The sequence below is a fragment of the Terrapene carolina genome, unplaced genomic scaffold (assembly GCF_002925995.2).
Source record: "Terrapene carolina triunguis isolate 2854851 unplaced genomic scaffold, T_m_triunguis-2.0 Scaffold68, whole genome shotgun sequence".
Lineage (NCBI taxonomy): Eukaryota > Metazoa > Chordata > Testudines > Emydidae > Terrapene > Terrapene triunguis.
This window is the reverse complement of record NW_020664419.1, coordinates 44732942-44760218: the sequence shown is the minus strand read 5'-3', so window position 1 is coordinate 44760218 and position 27277 is coordinate 44732942. Positions and strand designations below refer to the sequence as shown.

Here is a 27277-nt window from a genome sequence, read left to right as displayed (position 1 = left end):
CAACATTAAGTCTAAAATCCATTCAAACGGAAACACGATATTTAATATTAGAAGGTTTGCATAATTCATTACAATCTTTCTAACTCAAAGGTCAATAACTCTAAACCATCTCAGAAGTTGTATACATTTGGGAAGGATAAACATTGTAGAAGAATCCTCCATGTAGAGAGCCAGATAAGCACTAGACAGCCATCCAGCCATACACAAGCAGTAACAAGGTGGCTATCATTGGTCTGTAACTGAGGCCATGTGTTTTATGAAAGTATGCTTATGAATGTGAATATAGTATAACTGGAATATGCTTTATGCAAAAGGTCTCTTGTAATGTATCATAACAAAGATTATAACCTACTGAATATAGTCCTCCTATTTGTATGTATGTATAGTTCTTGTATCTGAAGCTAGAAATATGAAGTATAACTCTGAGGTCCTATTGTAATTATGCAAAGTGTGGGCCATTAATGGTGGCTTAGAATCTTGATGGCTCCCATTGACTAGGACAATTGGTTGTGATTGGGTTTATTTACCTGCAAGCCTTCCTGTGTACGTGTGGGCCAGCCTGTGGGTAATGAAGAATGAGGTCTCACAGGACACGTGACCATGTCACAGGATACTGTATTTCATCTTAAATCTGGTACTTTTCCATTTAGAAAGGGGGGTGGGGACCCAGAGAGACAAAAAATTCCGGCCTTGTGCCAAAGCTATAAAAGGGGGTGGAACAGAACAAAGGGGACTGCCAGTCATGAGAACACCCCTGCTCTCCACCTAAGATGTCTGCTGGAACTAACAAGGACTGTACCATGGGAAAGGATTGGGCCCAGGCTAGGAAGGAGTCTAGTCTGTGAAAGAAGCTTATTGGGACATCTCTGAGGGTGAGATTTTAGCAGTAATCAGTTTCTTAATGTATTAGGCTTAGACTTGTATGTTTTTGCTTTATTTTGCTTGGTGACTTACTTTGTTCTGTCTGTTATTACTTGAAACCACTTAAATCCTACTTTTTATATTTAATAAAATCACTTCTGTTTATTAATAAACCCAGAGTAAATGATTAATGCCTGGGGGAGCAAACAGCTGTGCATCTCTCTATCAGTGTGATAGAGGGCAGACGATTTATGAGTTTACCCTGTAAAAGCTTTATACAGAGTAAAACAGATTTATTTGGGGTTTGGATCCCATTAGGAACTGGGTGTCTGGGTGCTGGAGACAGGTGACCCAGTGAGCAGTTTTTGTTTAAAGTCTGCAGCTTTGGGGGCGTGGACCAGATGTGGGTCTGTGTTGCAGCAGGCTAGCATGTCTGGCTCAACAAGGCAGGGTTCTGGAGTCCCAAGCTGGCAGGGAAAATGGGCTCAGAGGTAACTTCAGCACATCAGGTGACAGTCCCAATGGGGTCTCTGTGACTGAACCCATCTCACACACTTCTGGGAAATATCAATTATTAGTAATACTTTGCTGTCACTCAATCTTTTCATTTGCTTGTTTATCAAACAAATCACCGCCTAGTCTTACAAACAACTAGAATTCAGTATGTATCTTAAAGCAGTAGGACAAATGCATCACTCTCCCCCTTGCCAATAGATAGCCCCACATGTTGGAGAGCCCAAGAAAAAATGTGCATATGAGAAAAAAAATTAAGGTGCAGAGTCATAAAAATACCAATCTTGATAAAGGTTCTACAGAGGTATTTCTATAATTAAACTGAATGTTTTTATCATTACATGTCACAAAGGTATTTGAATATTCATCAAAATAAAAAAAAGTTCTGATATCAACATTTACATAATAGGAAGTCAAAACATTGTTCTTGAAAGGCATTAATTCTCTAAGAAAGTACTATACAAAGGGAGAAAAACTACATTATTGCTTGCAGTGTCCTGAAAATTTAATAGAAAAGCAGATGCAAACAAAATACAGTCTTGTCTGATACAGAGCAAAAGGTATAGCGGTTTTGAAGGTGACTACTTTGTAGAAGAATGTGGGAGTTTCAATGAACACCTGTTATCATTATGTATGGCTACATCACCAGTGCACTTCTAATCACAGCAAAGCTTATGAAACTCTTGCTATTAAAACCAAAAGCTGAAGGTAAATTAGAACAATGTAAGAAAACCAAATCCTGCTACTTTTCTGCTTAAACACAACATTGTGTGTTGAACACACTAACTCTCATAATGGCTAAAGTTATAAACAATAATTTTTTCAGTACACCTCTATCTTGATATAACGCTGTCCCCGGAGCCAAAAAATCTTACCGCGTTATAGGTGAAACCGCGTTATATCGAACTTGCTTTGATCCACCGGAGTGCACAGCCCCGCCCCCACCGGAGCACTGCTTTACCGCGTTATATCCGAATTTGTGTTATATCGGGTCACGTTATATCGGGGTAGAGGTGTATGTTTAATTCACTCTAACAGAGGCTCTGTTCTGTGTGCTGGAAGACATGGTGCTCAAGGGTTAATGAGTACAATATACTACTCCCCTTCCAATGAAATAATGGTTCTAGAAGAAAGGAGTGCCTCACCTTTGGTAATTTCAGTATACAATGTAACAATGTAACTGGAAGCACCATGCTTCATCATAGCTGAAATTAACAAAAAGGATATGTTTGCTTTTTGGTTATTTCAATATAATCATTGTGACAAATGTCAGGATGATACAGCTTGTAAGGATTAATCCTCCCTGATCTCAGCAAAACTTATTTTATGTGTCAACAGACACATACGGATGCAGATAGGGACAAATTCCTGACCTACATTAATAAGCGGAAACAGCCCAATAAATAAATAAATATACACACATATGACAGCAGGGCAATCATTCTATGGGGTTAGGATTGCCCCACTGAACAGTTTATTTTGTAACTGATCATTTTGTGGTTGTTGCACCATTGCCTACAAAATCTGATAACAGCTACGGTCAGTCAGAATACTGGACTAATCCAGTACAGCAATTTTTATCTTTCTTCTATAGTTTATTATTTACAATAACAATTTATTATTTTGATGAAGTGTCAGCTATGGGGTGTGTAGTGCCTTTGAGCAGACAATTTCCGATAATATTTATGTAGTGTTCTTGTAGTCGTGTCGGTCCCAGAGAGACAAGATGGGTGAGGTATTATCTTTTATTGGACCAACTTCTGTTCGTGAGAGACACAGGCTTTTGGGCTTACACAGAGCTCTTCCTCAGGTCAGCTCTGTGTAAGCTTGTCTCTCTCACCAATAGAAGTTGGTCCAATAAAAGATATTACCTCAACCACCTTGCTCATTAATACTTATGGCAGTGCATTTTGGTATTAATGTGTGACTAAATCCCTTGAGGTAAAAGTGCGCTTGCACCTTAGCTTGTTACATCGCGCTAAATAGCAAACGGTTAATATGAATATGCTCAGCTCACCAATGTGCCTTTTCATTTACTTTGATTTCATTTGCAAATCACCACCACAAAGACTGATGACATCCACTCCATTTCTAAGGTACTGCTCCCATTCACAACAAAGCTATAGGAATTGGTTGTCTCGGTCATAGACATTTGTTCTGTAGGAACTGTACAGACCAACCAACTCATTTCATATAAGCAACTGAACAGCTGTGAAGGGGTAATGATTTCAGTTACTATCAACCTGGACCACATGACAAACCATGATCTAGAGAGAGAAATTTTAGCCCATTACCAAAACCTCATTCTTTTTCTATATTAAGAAATATTTCACTAGTTTATCAAAGTTTTTTTTAAAAAATTACAATGTTGTCTCCTGGGAAACCTAAGAGATATTTGCCATGAACCCAGATCACATCAAGTAGAAGAACAGTGTTAAAAATAATCAGATATTGTACACTGCCAGGGGTCATGTAATGTTATCTTCCCTAAACACTTTAAGTTAAAGTTCAAGACCTTGAATCCAATTAGCATTTAAAGATTTCTACAATCTTTCTTTTTCATTTATCTCACAGATTTGCTTTGGAGAATTCTATTTTGCTCATAAAAATGAGACATTAAAAATATCAATGGCAAAAGCAGTTTTAACCAGGGAATGGAACTGATTGTCAAAGGAGTGTATACACTGACTCCTGCAAGAGAAGACACGTATTACAGCAATGTGTTTTACAGCGTTCACTGTTTCAAACTGAAGGAATCACCTTCTGATCTACAAAAGCTTAACGAAAAACTCTCTAAGGCATCTATCATTTAGACACACACAAAGATATATAATTCAATATTTTTATTTTGTGTAGTATCTTTCACATAAACTATACCCCAAAATATATTAGAATTAAATAATGCAAAAGATAGTATTTAGACACATAAACCACGTGCTGTATGTGGCAAGAGATTTTAAAAACAGTAAAGACATTGTATGGTAAATACATTCAAACATGCAGTAAATGCCAATAAGAAAGAGAAAGAGAAAAAATTGGAGGCATAGGCAGATGGGAGGAAAAATATGTTTTAAGATAAAATCTGAAAAAAGGGAAGGAGAGATACAGATAGGTCAAATGGAAGAACTTCTAAAGGACAAGTGTAGTAAGCTTATACTAGGGGACTCAGCTGATAGATGAGAAGAGGAAGTAGAAAGGTAAGAGGAAATATTAGCAAGGTAAACTGTAACACATCCATGAAGTATTTTAAACACAAGGCAGGCAATTTTGAACTAGTTCACAGCAATTAATGTATATGAAGACAGAAGTGACACGAATATGGTGTAAAGGTGAACTGAAGCATTATGCATGGGCTAGAGAGCTGAGACTTTTAGAGTACGTCTAATACTGCAGCTGGGAGTATGCCTCCCAGCTTGGGAAGGCAGCCTCTGCTCAAGCTAGAGCGCTAAAAATAGCAGTGGGGATGTTGTGGCATGGACAGCAGCACAGATTAGCTACCCAAGTATAAGCCCGCCCACAAACCCCGGGGCCATACTCCAGTGGCTAGCTTGTGCATGCTCTCAGCTGCAGTGTAAACGTACCCTTAAGAGGTTAGAGGTAAACAAATTGCAACAGTAAAGGCAAGAAGAAAATAAGGCATGAATGAGGATTTCAGAAGGAGGGTCAAGACAATAAGTTATATGGGCAACATAGCTGAAAGTTGTGATAAGTTGATTTACAAACATGGGAGAGAAGAGGAGGAGATGTCTCTAAATATTTAGCTGAAAAAGTTGAGGACAGAGCCATAGCTTTCACTCACCCAGAGAAAGGTGAACAAAGGCATCATAAGATTACACAGTATCTGAACTGTACATTCAATAAGACTAAGAAGGAGAGAAGCAAGTTAGAAAAAGCATAGTGGCTGAGATTTAAATTTCGTGATTTCCACAAAGGAGGAATCTTAATACAAAGATGGAACAAACACCAAGGAGGAAGCAGTGTGATCAATATAAATGATAACCATGACAGGAGGGAAACAAGCATTAGCGCATAGCTCTGGGGGTACTTTAGGAGGATGGACTGCTGCACAGTATCGAAGGGACTAGAATATAGGGTCCTCTTATAACTCAAGTTAGTTGACTGTCAGTGAACTCAAGCCAACACCTTTTATAATCTAGGCACCCCCACAGATGTTTGTTCTAGGACATTAACATTTAAAAACGTTATAACTCTAGTTAATTAAAACAGGACCTCAAATCCTAGTCTAGGCGTAGTGCAAGACAATGAGAAGCCATGAGTAGCTGGAAGAAACAAGATTTTTAACTACAACTACAATGTGCTATAGAGTTGTTTGTTTCCATGCTATGGCCAGAGAGCCGGGGCGTGCACAAGGGGGAGCAACCAGGGGCACATGCCCCTCCCCCAATAATTGGAGGGGGCACAGAACTCCTCCAACCCCGGGGCCGCAACACGGGCACAGAGGTTCTCCAGCCCCAGGGCCGCAGCAGGGGCCCCGGTGCCACAGCAGGGGCACAGAACGTGCCCCTCCAAAAGCAGTCAAATTTAAATTCCTGCGCACACCCCTGCCAGAGAGAAACTCAAGTTGCAATTTATCAAAATTAGTTTTATGTGGAAGGATTAGAAAGATGAGAGAATATTACTTTTCTGTGAAAGGAAGTTTCAGTGACAGGACAGTAATGTGTCAGACTTCAGGTGAGGTAGGTTATTAAGAAGAGTGTGGTCAACAGCAGATTTGAGAGAGGTGAGGAAGATACCAGAAAAAAAGGAATGCAGTCATGTTAAGAACTTGGGGCGTAATAGTATGATACTACTAGCATTTCACCTCTGAAAAGTTTGTTTCTGTCTCAGATCATAAATGCCATGTATCTGATGGCTTCATATCAATCCCCACTAATCTATGTCCCTATCACCTCCCACCCCCACTCCCACCACACAATCATCAGTCAAGTCCAGAGAGGCTCAGTGTTAGTAAAAACTGGAGTGAACCTGTTAGAACTGGAGTGCATTGACAATAGGGTGTTGCAAATTTTACAAAAATCCCTGCAATGTGTCTAGCTCTAGCTAACACAATCAGTATCTCAGTAGTCCCCCATAAAATATACATAAAGTATATATTTGGTATTCTTAGAAAAATGGTCGCTAAAATGTGCAAAGAAACCAATTAATCCGCCTCCAAAAACGAGTACGATTTTTTTTTAAACAATCAAGTACACTATTTTTTTTCCTTAAACCAAATCTCTTACGTTTTTATCCTCTTAATATTTAACACAATAAATGCACATTAATATCATTCCTTACAAGAATCCAGTTGCAAGAATAATACTAAAAATAATATTGTATGGTATTGCAAACAGTTTTTCACTCCTTTCACTTGCAGCGTCAAGAGATTTCTCCCCATTTAGTTACATTATTCCCATTCAGAACAGAGATGATGTATAAAATAGACAAGTTACTGGATGAGCATTCTACATTTTTGTTAGGTCTGTCATTTTACATTAGGCTGGTTCTGATTCTGCAGTATTGATTCCTGTGTGTAGCTGTGAAGTGGAGAGAAAGGAAAACTGTATTCGTTATGTCCACAGTCTATTCACTTATGTTTGAGGTTTTCTGAATAAAAAGTGTTTACATTCAATTTCTATCCACAAGCAACAGAAACTCCTAGATCATATTAAGAGGAGAATGTCGAGCAGCTGCTCAGGAAGCTGACATGAAAAACTTGGACAGACCCACTAACCAGCTCTGCTTGTTTTTTAGAAAGGTAATAAAATCAGGCATCTGTCCAAACAAAGCTCTCAAAAGATTTTAAAATAACTCTGAAAGCACACAGGTGTTTGCATTTCTGACAGTGTTTAAAGTGTCCACATTGCAATGGCACAGATAACAATGAGCACAGTCAGTATCTATCCTGTCACTAAAATTAACAGTGTGTCAATTCACTGCAGTTTAAAACAATGGAAAACAGAGGGTGTACGAACCCTGTGAGTTTCGATTCACAAAGGAATTCATGAACTAAAGTACTGTTCAAGTTTGGGGGGGGAAAGCCAGCCAACCCCTGCAAATTCACTTGAAGGCAGGAGTCTGATTAATCTGACTTGTCAAGGAAAAATCCAACAGCTTTCCCTCTGTTCCCAGCCTTTGATGTCTGAGTGAGGATTCTTCAAATCGCTGGTACAGGAAGGGAGGTTCATTGGCTTTCCAATTACACTTTTGACCACATGGCCTGCAGCTCATAAATGAGCTGAATACTTGTACCTAAGGCTCGGTTTCAATTGGATGTGAATACTGTCAAGCCCTCTTAAAGTGAAGTAGCTTTTTTCTACTTCTATTTTTTTCTATTTCTTCCTAACCCCACAGAATGATGGCCCTGCTGTCATATGTATGTATATTTATTTATTGTGCCTTCCTTTATCTTCTAAGGTTCTTCATGACTTTTTAGGTTAATCTGCTTGTTTCCACTAATTAACGTAGATGAAAACAAAGACTTCCATGTAAGTGGTGTTTCACGGTAACAAGAGTGTATGCCTGGCATTTCTTCACCCTGGAAATGGTGGAGCCTTATTTCACCACCTGGTAATTGCAAGAAGCACTGGCTGATTAGGATCTGGAAGATCATCTTCATAAAGTTCAAGGCCAGAAGGGACTATTATGATGATCCAGTGTGACCTCTTGCGAAGGACCTCTCCCATTTAAGCTTTTCTGAGTAAATCCCATAGCTTCTGTCTGAGCAAGAATATTTTTTAGAAAAAACATCCAGATTTAAAAGATTTCATATAATGAAGACTCCACTATGTTCTTAGATTTGTTCCACAGATTAATTACCCTCACTGTTAAAAAATTGTGTCTTATTTCTAGTCTGAATTTGTCTAACTTCAGCTTCCAACCATGGAATCTCAGTCTGCCTTTTTGCACAAGATTCAAGAGCCATCTATTATCAGAAATCTCTTCCCCACATACGTACTTGTAGACCATCTTCAAGTCACCTCTTAACCTTCTCTTAGTTAAACCAATTAGTTATGTTAGTCTCTCACTGTAAGGCACGTTTCCCAGACCTCAAATCATTCTTGTAGTTCTTTTCTTAACCCTCTCCAATTTTTTAACATCCTGTTTGAAGTGTGGATACCAGAACTGGACACAGTATTCCAGTAATGGTCTCACTAATGCAAAGTTTAGAGGTAAGCCCACATTCTTACTTCTACTTGATATTCCTTTGTTTATACATCTAATAATCTTTTTTTTTTTTTTGCCTCTTAATTACAGCACTTCACTGGGAGCTCGTGTTCCTTTTAGTTTTCTACCATGTTTCATAAGTCCTTTTTAGTGCTACTGCATTCCATGATACAGTACCCCATTTGTAAGTCCAACACACATTCTTTGTTCCTAGACATATGACCTTGCAACCAGGTCACTCTATATAACTCTCTCCACATCCTGCTGAGAACAGCTGCACATGACCGGGTGATAGGAACTCCTCCTTATACCTCCAATGGATCAGTGGCATCTTTTCTTCAGACAAAGCAGTACTTGGCAGGTGATATCGCTGCATTCAAACTTTCCTAGAGTTGACAAGCTAGCACATTTTTAAACATTACTGTCTTTATCAACCCTATGTGATAAATGTATTAATGAACATGTTAGCAGATATGTTTAAAAACAAGTCATTTTGCCCCAATCTGGGAACCAGGTGGGTTTATTTTTCCACGCTAATTTCAAGAGTAGTATTCTACTTTCTACATGGTCTACCTTGCTCTACTGATTACAGACCTTCCTTTTCTTTTAATGAGACATACAGTATGTAAAGTCTGATACTCACATTCTATTGTTTGAGATACAAAGTCAAGACATCTGAACTGAACATTAAACTTTAAAATGAGTTTTTATGCATTTTATGTTAACTAAAATCTATACCTAATCTACAAAATACCCAACCTCACATTTATAAATACTTTATGTATCTTTCAATTGCAATTAATATACTAATTAAGATACTAAAGGCCCAGAAGGGAATATCTGCTATTTTCTCCTTCATTAAGTGAAGCTCTGTCAGCTTTCACATCATTGTACTAGAAATATTATATGAAGCTATTTAATCTCCAGTTATTACTTAAATATTTTGTTTCACATAGAAGTCCAATCAAGATTTAACTGAGACCTAAGGAAAGACTTAGAAACATATCCCCACAGCCAAGCAAGCCCAGAGATTTTTGATAATAATTCTGTAGATAAAACCTTATAGGCATGTTCATTAAACTGATCATTTAAAGCTTCCTTAGTGCTAGCTATTCCTTCAATAGATAAAGTTAAGCAAGTCAGCAGCACTATGCAATAGTAACCAGCAGAATGAATTTGAGAAACGAAAAGGCTTAAAAAACTTCACCAGTAAGACATCGCCAATTATTGAAAAGCTGGAGGACTGCAAGGATGAAAATGGGAATGAGCTTTTCTCATTCTGTAACTTTGCCACAAAACTTCAGGCTTTAAATTGGGAGCCAGGGCTGGGTAAATCACAGGCACAATGCAGTGCGGAGGTGAACAGTAAGCCATCCAGTGTCGCTATTATGCAGAGGCCCCTTAAAATCTCACATAAAGGCACACATTTTTCACCTTATGTAGAAGCAAGAAAAAGTGTATTCACAAATACTTAAGACTGCAGTTCAAGATGAAACTACTTATTATTGAAGCCAATCTCTCCCCAGAAGCCTATTAGTGGAGCCATACTACACAGCAAGGGTAAATTAAAGTTATCTTCTGAAAATCACTTTTAGTATACAAGCAGCCTTAACTTTTTCAGGCACAACGTGTTGGTATTACCAGAATAACACAAGGACTGGCTCGCTGAACCTGCCTTGAAGAATTAGTATCATCTTTGTCTCACAGTAATATGTTCCCTCAGTAGACTAGTCTATTTTGACTATTCCTGCACTCAGATACTAGTTTATTTGTTGTTAGTTGTAAAGCTATATTCGCTACTTGAAAAAATGAAGGGAGACAAAGTACTCTAAAAATCCTGTCTAAAAACTGTCAACTCTAATGCGGCTTTTTTCTACTGCAAAGTTATCATTCAAGCTAATTTAGCAATAATTTCCATGCAAAGTTCTCTATAAATATTCAATCTTGCAGCCTTCACATTTATTGAGAACAAAGAAAGATGCTTTTATGCCTTGTGTACTTATATCAAAGCACAATATCTCAGTACTGCTCCTACTTTAAATGTATTTCAAATAGCAGTCTTCAGCGACAACTAATTCTTAAACACATCAAAACATCATATACATAATCCCCTTGTCACAAAATATAACGAAGGATTAAACTGGCAGATTAATAAACTGCCACAGAAGTGGCAAGTAATTAAACAAAAGCACTCTACTGTATAAATGCTAGCAATGCGTCAGTACAAAATAAGCTTCAGGAGCTCTGTTGACACATCTGTGAACCCTGGCAAGAATCATCAGACTCACTACAGTAGTTCTGTTCTTTTAGCTGAGAGAGGACACAGAGGGTAGGTTTGGGTGATTACTCATATGCCCAAAGGGCTATTTTATATGGTGCACTAAATTCTCATGTGTCATCCTTTCTGTTCAATGAGTATGAGAGGACATCAGAGGAGATAGTATGGGCCATGGGGTCTCTAGCCAATAGGAGAATGACACTGAGCTATAAGGGCCTGATTCTCTATTGTATTTGCCACCTACATGCCTCTTTATGTCATACCAAGGGTGGAAAGCTGCTGCTCCTGAGTGCAGGGGGTGCCTCAGCAGCTGGCCTACTGTTTTTTTAACCTCCCCCCCCAGCACTGTTGTGAGCATAAGGTGTGAGCCAGGGATTAGTTTTGGTGGAGAAGAGAGGGAACAGCTGGAGCACATTGCTCTCCAGTGAGTCTCTGCTTCCCGCTGACTATATGCGGTGACAAGAAAGAGTGTAACTTAGAATTGTGGGCGACGACTCTGACACTGGGTGGGTGGGGGCTGGGCGTATCAGCTGCCCCAGAAAATGGAACCTCTCAAGTGTCTCAGAGCCACCTTTGCCACCCAAACCCCTCAGTTACAGCACTGAGCACAGGAGCAAACAATACACAGTTGGGACTTAAGTCTCTATGGGTATGTCTACACTGCAATAAAAGCCCTGTGGCACCAAGGCTCATAGCCCTGGTTAGCTGGCTCGGGCACACAGGACTTGAGCTGAGGAGCTAAAAATAGCAGTGTACATGTTCAAGCTCAGGCTGGAGCCCGGGTTCTCAGACCCACCCCCCTCGTGGGGACTCAGGGGCCAGGCTCCAGCCGAAGCCTAAACACCTGCACTGAAATTTCATAGTCCTGCAAGCCCGAATCAGCTGACCCAGGCCAGCTGCAGTCATGCCGTGGGCCTTTTATTGCAGTGTAGGCAAACCCTACTTTGTCAGACCTGGCTGATGCAGCAGACTAGTTTGCCCAGTGCCTTTCCTGGATTGGGGTTGAGAGGAGAGTGAGCTGGCTGGGATTTAAAACAAATAAAGACTAAGGTGATGCTGATAAATTAGGACAAAATGAACTGAGATGACATCAGCTCCAAAATCAAGGGACTTTGCTCTACTTTAGTTTCTCAGTTCTACAACTGCTGATCCTGTGGATCGTCAGCTGCTTCTGGATGCCAAGATAGTATCCGAGCCCAAGAACATATTTATTTATTTATTTTTCCAGAATGCTGTGACCTTTTCCTTTGTATACTTTCCCTTTCCGTAGCCCATTATGACCTAAGCCTTTGCCATCTCCAAATTAGATACCTGAAAAACACTCTACTGAGAGCTGGGCCTTTCAGCCACTCAAACTTCAGATGGTGCAACATGAAGTTGCCCACTTGTTAAGCAGTCTTGCTATCACTAGGATAATATTATGCCTGTACTACATGACCAGGACTAGCTTCAGATTTTGTTTTAGATGCAGCTTAAGGTATTAAGTTTTAATGTTGGGCTATTTGGGTGGTATTTAACAGCCTCTGATATGTAGGAGGTCAGACTAGATAATCTATGGCCCCTTCAGGTTTTCAACTCTATGAAACCTATACATCTTTAAATGACTTAGATCCTAGACTCCTCCATGAATCCTCCATCTGGATTCCACCTCTTTCCCCATATGATACCACGGAAGTTGAATTCAATGGAGGCACTTAAATTAACAGTCCCCCAACTTAAATAGGAGGGATCAGAGACAGGATATTTCCAGAGAAGGGTCCTCCAAGTTACACATTTAAGTTTCTCTTATTAGTTTGAAAAAGCAAGAATTTGTTGTTCTTTAGATCACATTTCAATGCTTGTCTTTTCGAACAAGATTTTCTGGGGAAGAGATGGCAGGGACTAAGTGGATGCTAGAAGACAAGATAGCAGTGTCTTTGTTTTGGAGGATAATCTGGGCAGGGTTTTCAGTGTGGACACTGATTCATTTGCTGATGTACTCTGTACAGAGCTCCAGATTTTCAGTTGTATCATTATACAATTTCTTCTGACTGCTGCAAAATCTAGTACAATTCTTCTACCAAATAACTAAGGGGCCACTGAATGGATTCTGTTAGCAAGTCTGGTGTAATTTACTTGAAAATGGAATTCATAAACACCACAACTAGGGGACCAATCATGAATGGTACCCAAAATACCCATAAATCATCCACTTCAGTGGGAGCTGAGGGCACCCATCACCTCACTGGTTAAGGCCTCATGTGCACAAAAAGAGAAACAACTAATATATTATCAGAAGGTGCACAAACTAAAGAGTGGGAGAGGATAAAGTAAACAGGCTAAAACTGATATAATACTGAATAATACCATAATATTCAGAATCTACCTACACAAACATGTGTGTGTGTGTGTGTGTGTGTGTGTGTGTGTGTGTGTGTGTGTGTGTGTGAGAGAGAGAGAGAGAGAGAGAGAGAGAAAAAGAGAAAAGTATAAATGGTCTTAAAAGTTAGATGCACAAGAGGAAAATGTTCAGAAGCTAGTGTAACGAATGCATCCACCTTTATCTGACTTTGACAGCAATATGGAAATAATGCTTTCCACAAGAATGAATGATACTTGAACAATTTCTTTAACATATTCTCTTGTTCATAAGCTTCCTTATTCATCATGTCTCATTGTTGAACACAGACGACTGAGGATAAAACAAGACAGTATCACCCAATTCATGTTCTAATTTCCCCTACAGTGGAAAGAACAAGTTACTGCACAGTTATCAGGGGAAAGAGAGAGAATTTACTAGGGATGGTGAGCTAGGCATTGTAAGAAAGAGCCTGAATCTAATCCCTCTCTTCAAAGCAAACCTTTAAAGTTTGGGGTTGGTGCACTCTCTTCCACAACTCAACCATACCAAGCCCTGTCTCTCTCCCTCAACACAAGTCACCTCCCCATTTAGGTCTCACACCCTGCCCCCCCCATTTCCCTTTCCCCCCTCCCCCCCCCCCCCCCCCCCCCCCCCTTTTCTCTTTCCCCCCCCCCCCCCCCCCATATTTAAAGATGATTTTCAGGGTCCTGCCTAATCCTGGCCCCTGCATGTTCGTCTTGGACTACATATGCCCCAGACTCATGTAAGATGATGAAATATTTGTTTCGAGGTTTCAAGAAAAACTCTTATCTTGACCCCACAATGCAGCTTTGAAGATAGATGGTGCCAGAAGACTGAAAAAAAAATTTTTTTTGGAAGGAGTCCTACTCATGCTGAAAGGAGGAGGAAAACCCTACAATTTTGGACTTTTATCTGATCTAAACCTTGAGGTCTGCCCATCAATTCAAGTTAATGTATAGTTAACACTGTTTCAACAGTTACTATGTAGTCATTGCATTACTGCCACAAAATAACATGCTGCTTCTCAGTAATCATGCAATTAAGTTGTGTCACCATTGTAAATCTCATTAAGAGCATTTCAAGATACTGGGATAGGAAAAGATTTTTCCCCCATACTGACTATTTCTGTGGAACCCCTTTGACAGAGGCCAAAGTTATAAAGTAGTGTGGGAGAAAAACGAGTTCTCACTCTGAGGTTGGTTGCAACATGCCAGAGGCAGCTTTATTTTCTTTAACACTTGCAAGGGGAGAGTACTCACAGGCAGGGGTTCCCCTCCCGAGGCAGGTCTCCGTTAGATAAACAATTAAGGCAAGCATTTATACCTTTTGTGACATACAGTAATGATCAACAACTGCATTTTGTTTATGCATTTTGTTTATACATATTCCTTTCTGATATCTTACTTTTCTCAGCAATTTCTGCTACAGTCTGCATTCTATTCTAACACAAGGTCGAAAACCAGCATCTCTTACAGTTCTTTTCCACTCGTCCAGGCCCTGCTTGGAAGTCTCGCGTTATTAGCTGTTCGAGTTAGCTTGACTCTTGCTCTTCCTGGAAGACTAAGATGTCTGCTCTTTTCCCAACTTCCACAGTAGCTAGTTAAGTTTATAATCTTCACCACCAGTATTTTAATCTGTATTGGATTTAAATTGATTTTCTTCCTCTTGGCATTAGCAAGTGAAAAATTGATTGTGTATTTTTGCCCCCAGTCTTATCTCTCAAGAGCAAAAATATTGCATCAAGAGCATAGGAATTTTAAGGGGCTTTTATTAGAGCATCAAAGTTGGCATCTGCACAACTGTTGAACCTTTCCTGTCTGATCCTAGGCAATCCATTTCTGTCTTCTGCATGCAGATGGATTTAGTCTGTGTAAGGGAGAGATATGAAAATAATACTCTACCTCAGAACTTGCTGAGTTATTTCACATTGATAAATGAAAGCATTAAACAGATTTAAACTGTATGCTGAAAAATGTCAAATCAAATCTATTCTATTTCTGTTTCTCTTTATCTAGCTATTTTAGGTACTTACATGGCCTCTGTCACCACAGTGTCTGAATGCCTCTCAATCTTCAGTATACTTATTCTCACACCATCCCTGCGAGGTGGGGAAGTGCTATTATCCCCATTTTACAAATGGGAAACTGAGGCAGAGACACATTATGTGCCTTGTCCGGGATCACACAGGAAGCTTGTGGCAGAGGGGGAAGTGAATCTGGGTTTCCCACAGCCCAGGCCAGTGCTTTGGCGACTGGACCATCCTTCCTTTCATCAGGCCGCATCTCAATTTTTAAACGCTGATCACATGTAACTCTTTATTAATGGATAGAAAACATCAAATGTTTTTAGGCAGGAAAAAAGTACTATATGGTATATTCTCACACCAAGATGAAGGTGTTACTGTTAGAGGGAAAAAAATCAATATTTATAAATTGGAATTACAAATTGTGCTGTTATTCTTTTATATTAAAATCACCACCTTTAGTTATGACCAGAATTTGGCTTTGTTTTGCACATCTTTTATATTAACTGTATCTCAAGCCATTTTACAATTCAACAAGTTCACTGGTTGTGCAGTGAATCTGTAGTAAAATGAGGCAGCTATTACTTGATCAGTAGCAGGTTACTTGGGCCCTTGGGTATCAGTGCTTGTTTTATTAAGAAAGAGAAAAGTTAGTGAATGCATTAGAGTTTATCCCTTGTTCTCTCCAAAAGGGAGTCTGGTTTCAAGCCTCATACAGAGAGTAACATCTGCAGCAGCTCTGCCCACCTTACCTAACACTGAAAAGAGGGTTTTTATCAAATGCTGATACTAAGTCTTGGTGTGAGAGTCAACCTTCTTGACAAGAGGCTAGTGTTCTATCATCTGAAACATACTATTGTCTAATACTTTGATAGTATTGTAATAACTATGTGTATTACTTTACAATTATTATACATTTTTACTCCGTTTTATGGCTATTATACTAATATTTAAAACTTAGGTAAAGTGTGGTCTCCTTTTCCAGGTTTACTAGACACTTCACATTTGTAACTTCAGGCAAACTCCTAAAAATGATCTGAAAAATCATATTTACAGTGGCCTTATCCAAGTAGCTATTCAAGTTAAAACTGAAGAAATGGGGTTCAGCGGATAAAGAAAAGATAACATAAAAAGGCAAAACACAACAGAAAATAAAAAGTAGCAAAACTGTATATGATTTGAGACTAGGCAGTAAGTAAATCAATTTTTTCTGGTAGTAAACACAGATAAATATTAATTTTGTAATTTTCATTGGTTCAACACGTAAGACCATTCACGTGGATAGCTATGGTTTCCTCATAAAGCTCCTGCTTTCCTTCAAAGATTTTTTTTTTCAAAACTGGGCAGAAACCATCTGCTACTTTTAATGCAGGAAATGGATTACAACCAAAATACTTTCTGATAATTAACCCTTCCATGGCAATTGGTACAGCAGGGTTTCTTTAATTACTTAGGATTGGATTGTTCCACCATTACCCATATTGAATAGTACTTACTCCATGAATAGCATAACTGAAAGTAAGGTAACTACTTGCCCCTATCTTTAGGGCCTGGACTCAGATGTTAGGCAACTAGACATTTGGTCAACATGTTGATTCCTGACAGCAGCCACAGGGCCAGTGCAGAGCAGGAGCTTTGATCTGCATTCTGTTACCTGTGTTGCTGTAGCACAATGATAGGTATGGGGATAGCTAAGTGGTTTGAGCATTGGCCTGCTAAACCCAACGTTGTGAGTTCAATCCTTGAGGGGGTCACTTAGGGATCTAGGGCAAAATCAGTACTTGGTCCTGCTAGTGAAGGCAGGGGGCTGGACTTGATGACCTTTCAGGGTCCCTTTCAGTTCTATGAGATAGGTATTACTACCAGATAGCTAAGCCCCTTCATTTTCCGTTTAAACTGATTTTTACCAAAAATTTCCCAGGTTTTACAAAAAGTATTACTCATTTTTTTTCTGATTTTCACCCTACTTTTGTATGATTCAAATATATAAAAATAACTTATTTTATTAGGAAAATACAATACATTGCATGAGATACATGTATTATGATAATACATTAGTCTGGGTGTATATGCAAAGTTGCCTGTTGAAGTAAGGCTATATATTAGTCTAGAAGATACATACAATAAACAAACAGGCACGCACACAAGTTCTGAAGTGTGTGCAAATCTGAACATACTGATGAATCTCACACCCACCATGTACACATTTCAAGCTGTTAGCAGATAATGGTTTAAAGATTTGATATACTAAAATGGGAAGAAAACGAAAATCTGTATCAGAATATGTTTCAGAACACAAGGAAGTATTCAAAAGTTTTTAAAAAACAAAAACAGGAGAAAAGGATGAAGTTGAGTGTATGCGCTGCAAATGGTATGGTCCAATTATTAAATGTAAATATTTATAGGCTAATAGTCCTAAATCTACAACCGTAAACTGTTTATTCAAATGAGTTTTATTTGGAAATTAGAGATATATTGTTTTCTTAAGCTCAGAGGTAGCATTGTGTTTCAAGTTTTGTTTTAGTTCTGCAGCAAACCACGCTCATGAACAGAATTCAAAGCATTAATCTACTGAACACTTTTCCCCCTGTCTTTCTGGCCACCAAAATAAACCCCAATAGTTACTCAAAAATATTATTAATAGTTTTTTGCACTGATTTTCACCTGTTTTTGTTGTGGTGGTAATAAACACTGATAAATTCCTGGGAAATATTAAATAAAATAAAAATTGAAAACAAAGGCCCTACAGATAGTAGATAATGTTTTCACGCCTCAGCTCATAGAGAGCCGAGAAGTGATGGCTACCCCACCAAAACCCAACGATGATTTGTCCATGAAGCTCGAACCTTACTTTCCTCCTCAGAGACAGGAATATGAGATGAAAAACAAAACAAAACATCTAGCTACTACCCATCCTGGCCTGTGACACGGGGGAGCAAGGACATAAGATCCATTTCCCCTTTGGAAAGAAACCAGGATGAAAATTTATGAGGATCACCAACCTTCAGGCTTCTGGAAATAAACCAATCAAGGAATTGGCAATGTCTGTTCTAAGGGCTAAATACAAAAGCAGTGGAAAAATTTGACATTTATATTTAGTATGTAAGGAGTCAAATTCTGGTTTTGATCTGGATTTCTCTCTTTTCAGATGAGGAGAATAATTGAGTTTTTGAAGATAGAAAAACTGCCAGTTCGCTTTGAAAATTAGTCTCCATGAAGGTGGCAAGGCAAAGTGTTATGTAGAGAGTAAAGAGGCTGAAATGGGTTTTTGGATTAAGGGAAATCTCCACTAGGCTGCTTATTCCAGCTTTCTGTCCACATTTGCACTGACAGCAAGGCTGAGGACCTAGCACTGTGTATGTTTTCTTATACAGTTAAGGAGTGGAAATCCAGTAACATATATATCAGTAATCCAGAAACAGAATTTTCAAGCATTTTTTCCTTTCATCAGACAGCTACCACTAATCAAAAAGCATTCCCCTGATTCTCACTATACCTCCTCTTGTTTACAAAACAACTATGAGTTGGTTGTTAAGGTGCAGTTCAGACTTCAGCTGGAGATGCAATAGGCAACTGTTTTTGCATAGTGGAAAGAAGTCTTGTTGCTTTGTTCAGCATCAGCACTTAAATAAATAATGATGCTGAACAAGAAAGAGAAAGATTCAAATGCAGGTTTTCCCTCTTCTTTTGATAAGTATAAGACATCGAACTCTGGTGGTGGTGGTAGTGGGGAAGATTCAGATCTTGTCATGCTAGCTTTTGGAAGGAAAAGACTGAAGCTACATAATATGTATTATACACTGCATACAGTAATGAAACAATAATATTTTCCATGAGGTGTCAGCAAATCTATCTGAACATACTGGCAATCTCTTCAAAAAAGCTTTTTCCTGGCTGCTAAGCAACCACAGAGGAATTAATTTCATTAGTTAATGTGAAGGAAATAAAATTACTGTATAGCTACTGAATACTCCACTTATATTACTGTATAGCTACTGAAAACTCCACTTAGAATGACATCATTCTTGCTTGAATTACATGTCCAACTCTCTCTTTCACCCCTATCCCCCACACACATCATGGCTTTCTCAAAACAGGGCTGATCATCAATCATGCAGGCTTCAGTTACCAAACCTTCCTGTTATCTGTAACAAGTTCATGCCCCCCAATATCTTGTGCATTGAAAATTCATATAATTATATTATCCAAACCTGCTCACCGTCTTCTGGGACACATGAATAATTACATCTGAGCCACATTACTTCATGAGACTGGAATATAATATACAATATATCTGAGTAAACAAATAGGATAAATTGTATTGTGATGCAAAATCATGACCCTACCATTTTTCAGGTTGACAATTTTCTGATTGTCCTATTATATTCAATGTTATGAGTCTCCTTTCTCCCCTAAGAACACTTTGGATCATATCTTTAAATAGTAAATCTGTTTTTCCTCAAAAGTGTACAGAGATGTACAAGACACACGATTGGGGCCATATAAATGCTTCTTTGCAGGGCTGAACTATGATCAGGGATACCATAATCCCAGGGCATTGTAAGGATAAGGATCCTGAGTCTGAGTTATGATGCCTGGAAGAACTGCAGTTCCTTGGTTATTCACAATAATCCTACACACTATAGATGCTGCAGCTACATAAAGGGCCTGATCCTGTAATCCTTATTCACATGAGTAGTCTCCTTGATTTAAGTGGAACTACTTGCCTGAATGAGGATTGATGGAGCAGGCCCTTTATGTAGCTGCATAATATGACTAGATTTTCAGATTAGAGCAAGAGCATTAAGGGTTTGCACACTGAATAGGAGTATGCCATCTACTGAATTTTTCACTAGTGCAATTATTAGCAGAACTGGCCTGAAATAAAATAGGAAAACACCTCTTTTGTCAACTTGTTTAACTGTGAAATGCACCTGCAGTTATTTCAGTTGGCTGTATGCATAACTTGTAATAAGATGGTCATACAGCACAGTGCAGTAGACAATGTATTCACAACTGTACTTTTGGTATTAACATGGCTACTAGAAAGAACAACTTCTATTCCTCACTCAGATATTCTGGCTCCTCAGAAGCAGTACTCATAATCTCATAGACTTTAAGGCCAGAAGAAACCATAGTGATCATCATACTCCCTTCTCTCTGTTCCCTGCTATTCTATCATTCATCATCCTGCGCCTCTCCAACCCACCCTGGGATTATCATTTTCGTTGTAATCAATCCCATTGAGATTTTAAGATCCTTTAGGCAAAATCATTGGTTTGAATTAATCCCATGTGTAACTTCACTAGCACAGAAGATACACTAGAGATGAATCTGGCCCATTATTTTATGTGCCTGTAAATCACCGTGCACGCCAATGCCACAACTATATAACAGATTAAATAAAATGCATTAAAGGAACATTATGGTTGCAAAGTCAAGGACTCAAAGTTAGGAAATTCCAGAATTCTGGTTATGGGGCTAAATTGATGAGATTTCCCATATTAGAGACCGTGGGTAAATGTTGAAAGATATTTGGTTGCTTCCTACAGTAGGGGGTATGAGACCAAGTTCAATAAGGGCTGTGAAGTGCAGAGAATTAACACCAGTCAGTGGAAGAGCTGAGACTGGAACTTATGGTGGTCTCTCAATCCAGTTCACCTTCTCTTGGGCCAAAGTAGGCAATGTCTGCAGCTACTGCAACATGTCCCCATCCAGAATTATAGCTCTACCTACGCACTAGGAACAGAGAACATGCTCAGTGGCATGGACATGCAGGGAACTCTTTGGGGCTGGGGCATGTTCAGTGGAGATTTTAGCAGCATCCCTTTCACAAGCTATAAGAATATGTGCAGAGGGTGATTTTCAGAGGCTTATAACTTGTCCAATTCTACAGAGATTTTTACAGGGAAAGCAAAAGGTACTTCTGTGATCCCAGAACTATCTCCCTGCTCAATTTCAACTTCTTGTCCCAAAACATGGAAGCACTAGAGCGCTTCAAAGAAATTGTTGGATTCAAAAAAAATTTTTTTGCCAAAATTATCCATTTTTCACTAGCCTTGAACCATTTTCACTTTTCTGAGAGTGAAGCAGAGAGATCAAGCATGGTACCAGTATGAATGGTTAAAGTATGGCAAAGTTATAAGCAACTGAAAATGGGTTTAAAACAAAGTGTGAGGCAATCTTAACTACAGGTGTAGTTACTGGCTCAACCCATAATATTGGAAATGTAATCGAAAATGAGCAAATTACATAACATTTTTTCAAATAAGGACTGGTAAAGACAGCTTGGGTTCCCCTCCCTACCACCCACCAAATATTATTGATTATGATCATTCAAAGCTTTAGAAGACACTGAGAATACTTAAGCCATTATTTTAACCAAAATTTAATAAGCAAAGAGACAATGCAGTATCTTCCCACAGCTCACTTTCAAGGTGTTCCATTTGAAGGGATATTTGTGGTATACTGTGAAACAGCCCAAACTTTTGATTCTGAATACGAAGGGAGCTAACTGATTGGCTTTCACTAATGTCATACTCATGTCAATAATATCCAGTAAAAGGTTGGGTCTGATTTATCATTTTAAAAGTGATATATATATTGTTATTAGAGTGAAAGCTTTGCATGAAGCACATGTGCTGAGGATTACAGCAGATCTCAGATGGTTAAAAATCACTCTGCCATCAGCCTTGCGTCTCAAATCATACCACTACCCAAGGTATTCAATAACCACCCAGAAGAGCACTGTTGTCATGTCCTATTGCTTAATGAGTGATTCAGTGATTACCAAATAATGCCAATTTCGCTTTTCAGATAAGGAACTGAAATAAACAATATTAAGACTCATATCTCATGTTAATGTCAATATTTACAGCAACCCACTTTTATTAAAACAAACCACCTTTTGTAAACTGTGAATTTATCCAAATCTATTCAGAAGCATGCCACCTGTTTAGAAACTGAAATTAACTGTTTACTGCTTATATTAATTTTATGTCTATGATTCTCTCACTGATTAAAACGAAACATATCAGATCTTCCATCTGTTTAACATCAAGAGGAATTATTTAAACTAATAATAATTTAAATAGCTTTTCCCACAGATTCAAATGGGCTGCTGAAAGGTATCCCATCAATCATTGCTCCTGCACCTTTCCCGGGATTCCAAATGATTGTATCTTAGGCAAAAATACATGGTTTTAAGGTTTATTTTTTTTAAAATGCAGGCAAGTATGAACAGCCAACAGAACAAAACGAAACAAAACAGCTCTGTAGAGCCATAAATATTTTCATATAGCCCACAAAAATGTCAGGCTTGATAACTATATACATCGCCTCTACATTAGGAGTCACTCACAACCCATTAAGCACTTTAAGACAAATATCAATTTTCTGAGTGACAAGGTGGGTGAGGTAATATCTTTTATTGGACCAACTTCTGTTGATGAGAGGGATAAGCTTTTGAGCTACACAGAGCTCTTCTTCGGGTCTGGGAAAGGTAGTCCCAACCTCACAGCAAAATGCAAGGTGGAACAAATTGTTTAGCATAAGTGGTTAGCACAATTTTAAGGGATCTTTCAAAGTCAAGTGGCCCGTTAACACCTCTGCAGTCACGGGACTAAAAGGGCTGGTTAGTGGGTTACAGATTGTTATAATAAGACATAAATCCATGTGCCTCTGTTAAATCAAAACAGTGCCTCTGTTAAATCCAGGGTTTTTAGTGTCTAGCAGAGTTATGAATTTAAGCTCCCAGGCTCATTTTTTGAAAGCGTTGTGCAGGTTTTCTTTGAGGATGAGGACTGGCTAGGTCAGATACCTAGTGATTGCTTTGGGGAAAGTGTTCACCCATAGATAGATTTCAGAGTGGTAGCCGTGTTAGTCTGTATCAGCAAAAACAACGAGGAGTCCTTGTGACACCTTAGAGACTAACAAATTTATTTGGGCATAAGTTTTCGTGGGCTATAACCCACTTCATCAGATGCATGGAGTGGAAAATACATTAGGCAGGTGCGGTGTATTTATATTTTCCACTCCATGCATCTGATGAAGTGGGTTTTAGCCCACAAAAACTTATGCCCAAATAAATTTGTTAGTCTCTAAGCTGCCACAAGGACTCCTCATTTTTTTTTTTTTTTTACGAGTGATAGAGTGTTTTTGTCACCACACCTACATTCATAGATCCAGTAACGACCCCAAAACATACCAAGAAAGCAGTCAGGCACTCAGCTACTACAGAATATGCTCTGAGGAGAAAGTCCGGGATATACACCTTAATACACTTAAAACCACCTTCATCAAACAAGGACACTCAACTATAGAAGTAGACCACATCATGGAACAGGCCAACCACATATCCTGAGAGAACTTGCTTCAATACAGAAATAAAAACCCCGCAGACCGCACACCCCTAGTTGTCACCCACCACCCCAAACTGGAACACATACGGAGCAACATCAATCACAACCCAAACTTGATGGGGACCCCATGCTGAAAGAAATCGTTCCTGAACCTCCACTTTTGGCCTTCAAAGAACCCCAAACCTCTCCAAGCTCATCATCAGAAGCAAGCTCCCCCCAGACCAGGACACACTAACTTAAAGCGGCCAGAGCAACAGATGCAAAACCTGCAGACATATCTCCACTGCTACAATGATCAACACCCCCCACAACACCCCTTTCAAGATCCATGAATCCTACCCATGCCTATCACAAGATGTGATGTGGTATACCTCATCCAGTGCACTAAATGCCCCAATAACAACTATGTGGGTGAAACCAGACAATCACTATGCTTTTGAATGAACTCACATAGGAAAATAATAAAAGACAAAAACACCCTAACACCTGTATGTGAACTCTTTTCACAAAACAATCATTTTATATCTGACCTATCAGTACTCATCCTCAAAGAAAACCTGCATAACACTTCCAAAAGATAAGCCTGAGAGCTTAAATTCATAACATTGCTAGACACTAAAAATGATGGACCAAACAGACACACTGGATTTATGGCTTATTACAACAATCTCACTAACGCCCCCCTTTTGCAGAAGTGTTAACGGGCCACGCTACCTTGAATGGTTCCTTACAATTGTGCTAAACAATCTGTTCCACCTTGCATTTTGCTACGACTCTGGACAGAGAGGACCTGTGCTCAGAGACAAACAGTGCCTGCTGATAGTGGGGAGGCAGATGGCTTCAGCGGTGTTACTGAGCATCCTGTCTGTGTGAGCATGCTCAGTACAAGCCAAGCAGCAAATCTGGTGGGGGGAGGGGGGGGAAGGCCATGACCCCGCATGCTCCCTCTCCCCCCAATGCATCGCCTCCGACTCCAGAAGTACGTTTTCCAGACCTGAAGAAGAGTTCTGTGTGGCTCAAAAGCTTGTCTCTTTCAGCAACAGAAGTCGATCCAATAAAAGATATTACCTCACCTCAAAGATATTACCTTGTCTCTCTAATATCCTGGGACCAACACGGCTACAACTACACTGCATACAATTTTCCGAGTGTCATTTTTTTCCAGTGGCTTATGGATCATGATATCATGGTTACTATTTTTGATGGTCGAAATGTGTTACATATTTGCAAACATTTTTAAATGAAATAATTCAAACAAAGAACAAGATACCTGGGTTTTTCCAAATTAATTTGTATATTCAAAACTCAGAGTAACTTCAACTTCAGTTCAACAGTTTATTCCAATAGGTGGTGCTAGTAATTTCTGCATTAACTGTAATAGCTATTCCTTTCCTACTCTGTTAGCAGGCTCTGATGTGAAATGTAAATTGCTGTGCACTCACAAATGAAACTGAGAAAAAGTAAATTACTTTTACTTTTATCGGAAGCTGAACAAACTCCAGTATTTAAAGTGGACCCTGTCCAGAAACATACAGGGAGACCACACATCACAATATCAAACGCATTAACAATCAGAAGGGTTTACCACAGAAATATACCCAGACAATTCTGTTTGAAGAATAAAATCTTCCTGGGGAGTGTGACTACCAAGTAGCAGGCATTCACATTGGCACCAATAGTAAATATTCCTATCTCATTTTCAGAATATTTTTTACTATACATCTCAAAGAGCATTTGTCGTAGAGGACGTATTGTATTCCAAGTGTCAAATTCTAGCCCACCATCCTAAATACAAACTGTCCAATATCACTGCAAACACTTAATACTTTGGTGCTACTATTTTTTCCTTCCACTTCCATAGAGGGGTGACGCTCGGTGTCTGAGGAACCCAGAAAGTAGGTTTATTATATACACTGAATTCACAAACAAATATTCTCTTTGCATCATAATATCCTTGCAAAAAAATTTAAATGACAAGATACGGCTATCGTAGCTAGGCTTCATATTAAATTATAGAGCCTTAATTAGTGTCATTTTAATTCAATTAATTTGAATCTTTAAAAATGAAATGGAGCATTAGAGCTTTTTTCCCCTCACAGCTCGCTGAAGACCATGTTTCATGTAACTTTTCACTACAAGCTTCACGTTCACAAATCGAGTTAACTGAACTGTACAGGCCTATTTAATCTAATAAATTTATGGGTTTACAACTTCAAATGATAAAAAATTGCAGTGAAACATAACATTAAATTGAAAATTAGCTCATCTGAGTTTATTCTGCAGTTAAATTTAAAAGAATGCATTTTCAGGACCAACATGGAAGAAAAAGGATTTGAAAGCAAAAACTAAGGGCTTGTCTGCACAGTGGGATAGTGCGCTCTATAGGGGTGTGATTCCTAAAGCGCACCAATGTGCTGCATGTTAATTGGTCCATATAGACCCTGCTGGTATGCACTAAACATTCCCTATAGCACTTAAAAGTAGCACTGTAAGTGTTAAAGCGCACTAGGAAACCTTTAGTGTGCACCAGCAGGGACTACATGGATCAATTAAGGTGCATCACATTAGTGTGCTTTAGAAATCACACGCTTGTAGAGTGCATTACCCCACTGTGTAGACAAGCCCCGAGTCATTGTAGTATACGTCTATGGGTTTGTCTACACTAGAATTAGACAACTGCAGCTGGCCTATGTTACAAGGTGGGAAGGTCCCAGAGTGTGGGCTCCAGCCTGAGCCCAGAAGTCTACACAGCAATGAAAAAGCCCCGCAGCCTGAGTCCTGGAAGCATGAGTCAGCTGGCATGGGCAAGATGCAGGTTTTTAATTGCATTATAAACTTACCCTATCTTTCCAGCTAGAAGAGGTTTGATTGCTTTCCTGTAGTGGTTAAAAAAAATTGCCAATTCCAGGAAGCATGTAAATCCCAGAGTCTCCTGTCTGGCAATACAGAGCAGTATTACAAGACCACTAGGCCAACTGTCTCTGTCCCTTAACATTGCTTATTGCTCTTCCCACTTTATCCATTCTGATGACAGCGCCTGGATGCTGGCTATGGAGGCATAGCAAACACTTTAGATGCCAACAAAATGGATGTCCCTCACCTAGTCAGCAAGAGGTTTTGTGAACAGTGTGGTGGCCTCCCACTTCCCCTTGCCTAGAGATTTTGATGCATCATGTCAACAACGTGATCAGTTTTCTATTTATAATTCAAGATCAGCAGTATTATTGACCAGGCAGTACTTCCAGTTGGCTATCAAACACCAGCTGATGATTTAGCCTTATATGTGACTACTACATCTAGAGACTTGACTGTAATCAAGGCTGAACAGCAACTTGGCACCCTTTCAAAATAAAAGTTACTAATCAGTTGCTTCTGTAAGGGAATTCAGTGATGTGCTTTTAGGTTTTTAAGTTGCAGATGAAAGGCAGGATGTGCAACTGCTGTGACACTCCCAAGTTTTACCCAATACAATAACAGTAACAATAGCATTCCCTTTTCATGAGTGGAAAAGTCAGAAACCCTTCAAAAAGAAAAAGGTTTATTTGTAAAACTTTAAAAAATAACTAAAATAATGCAATAGAACATATTGCAACATACACTCACCAGCATTGGAACCTGTCAAGTTGTAACGAACATTGAGCTTTTTGATGATGTTTTCATGGATCTGATACCAATCACTCTCGGTGTTGCACCTATGAAAACGGTAACACTCT

At 39.1% G+C, this 27277-nt stretch overlaps 1 protein-coding gene across 1 annotated transcript in view; it reads right to left on the bottom strand.

The window, feature by feature from the left end:
• Positions 1 to 27277, bottom strand: part of DOCK4 (dedicator of cytokinesis 4) — a 391670-nt gene that overhangs the window by 165381 nt on the left and 199012 nt on the right. The window contains exon 12 of the mRNA XM_024200912.2: positions 27168 to 27256. Coding sequence (XP_024056680.1) covers positions 27168 to 27256 — 89 coding nt within the window. The remainder of the gene's footprint in view (positions 1 to 27167; positions 27257 to 27277) is intronic.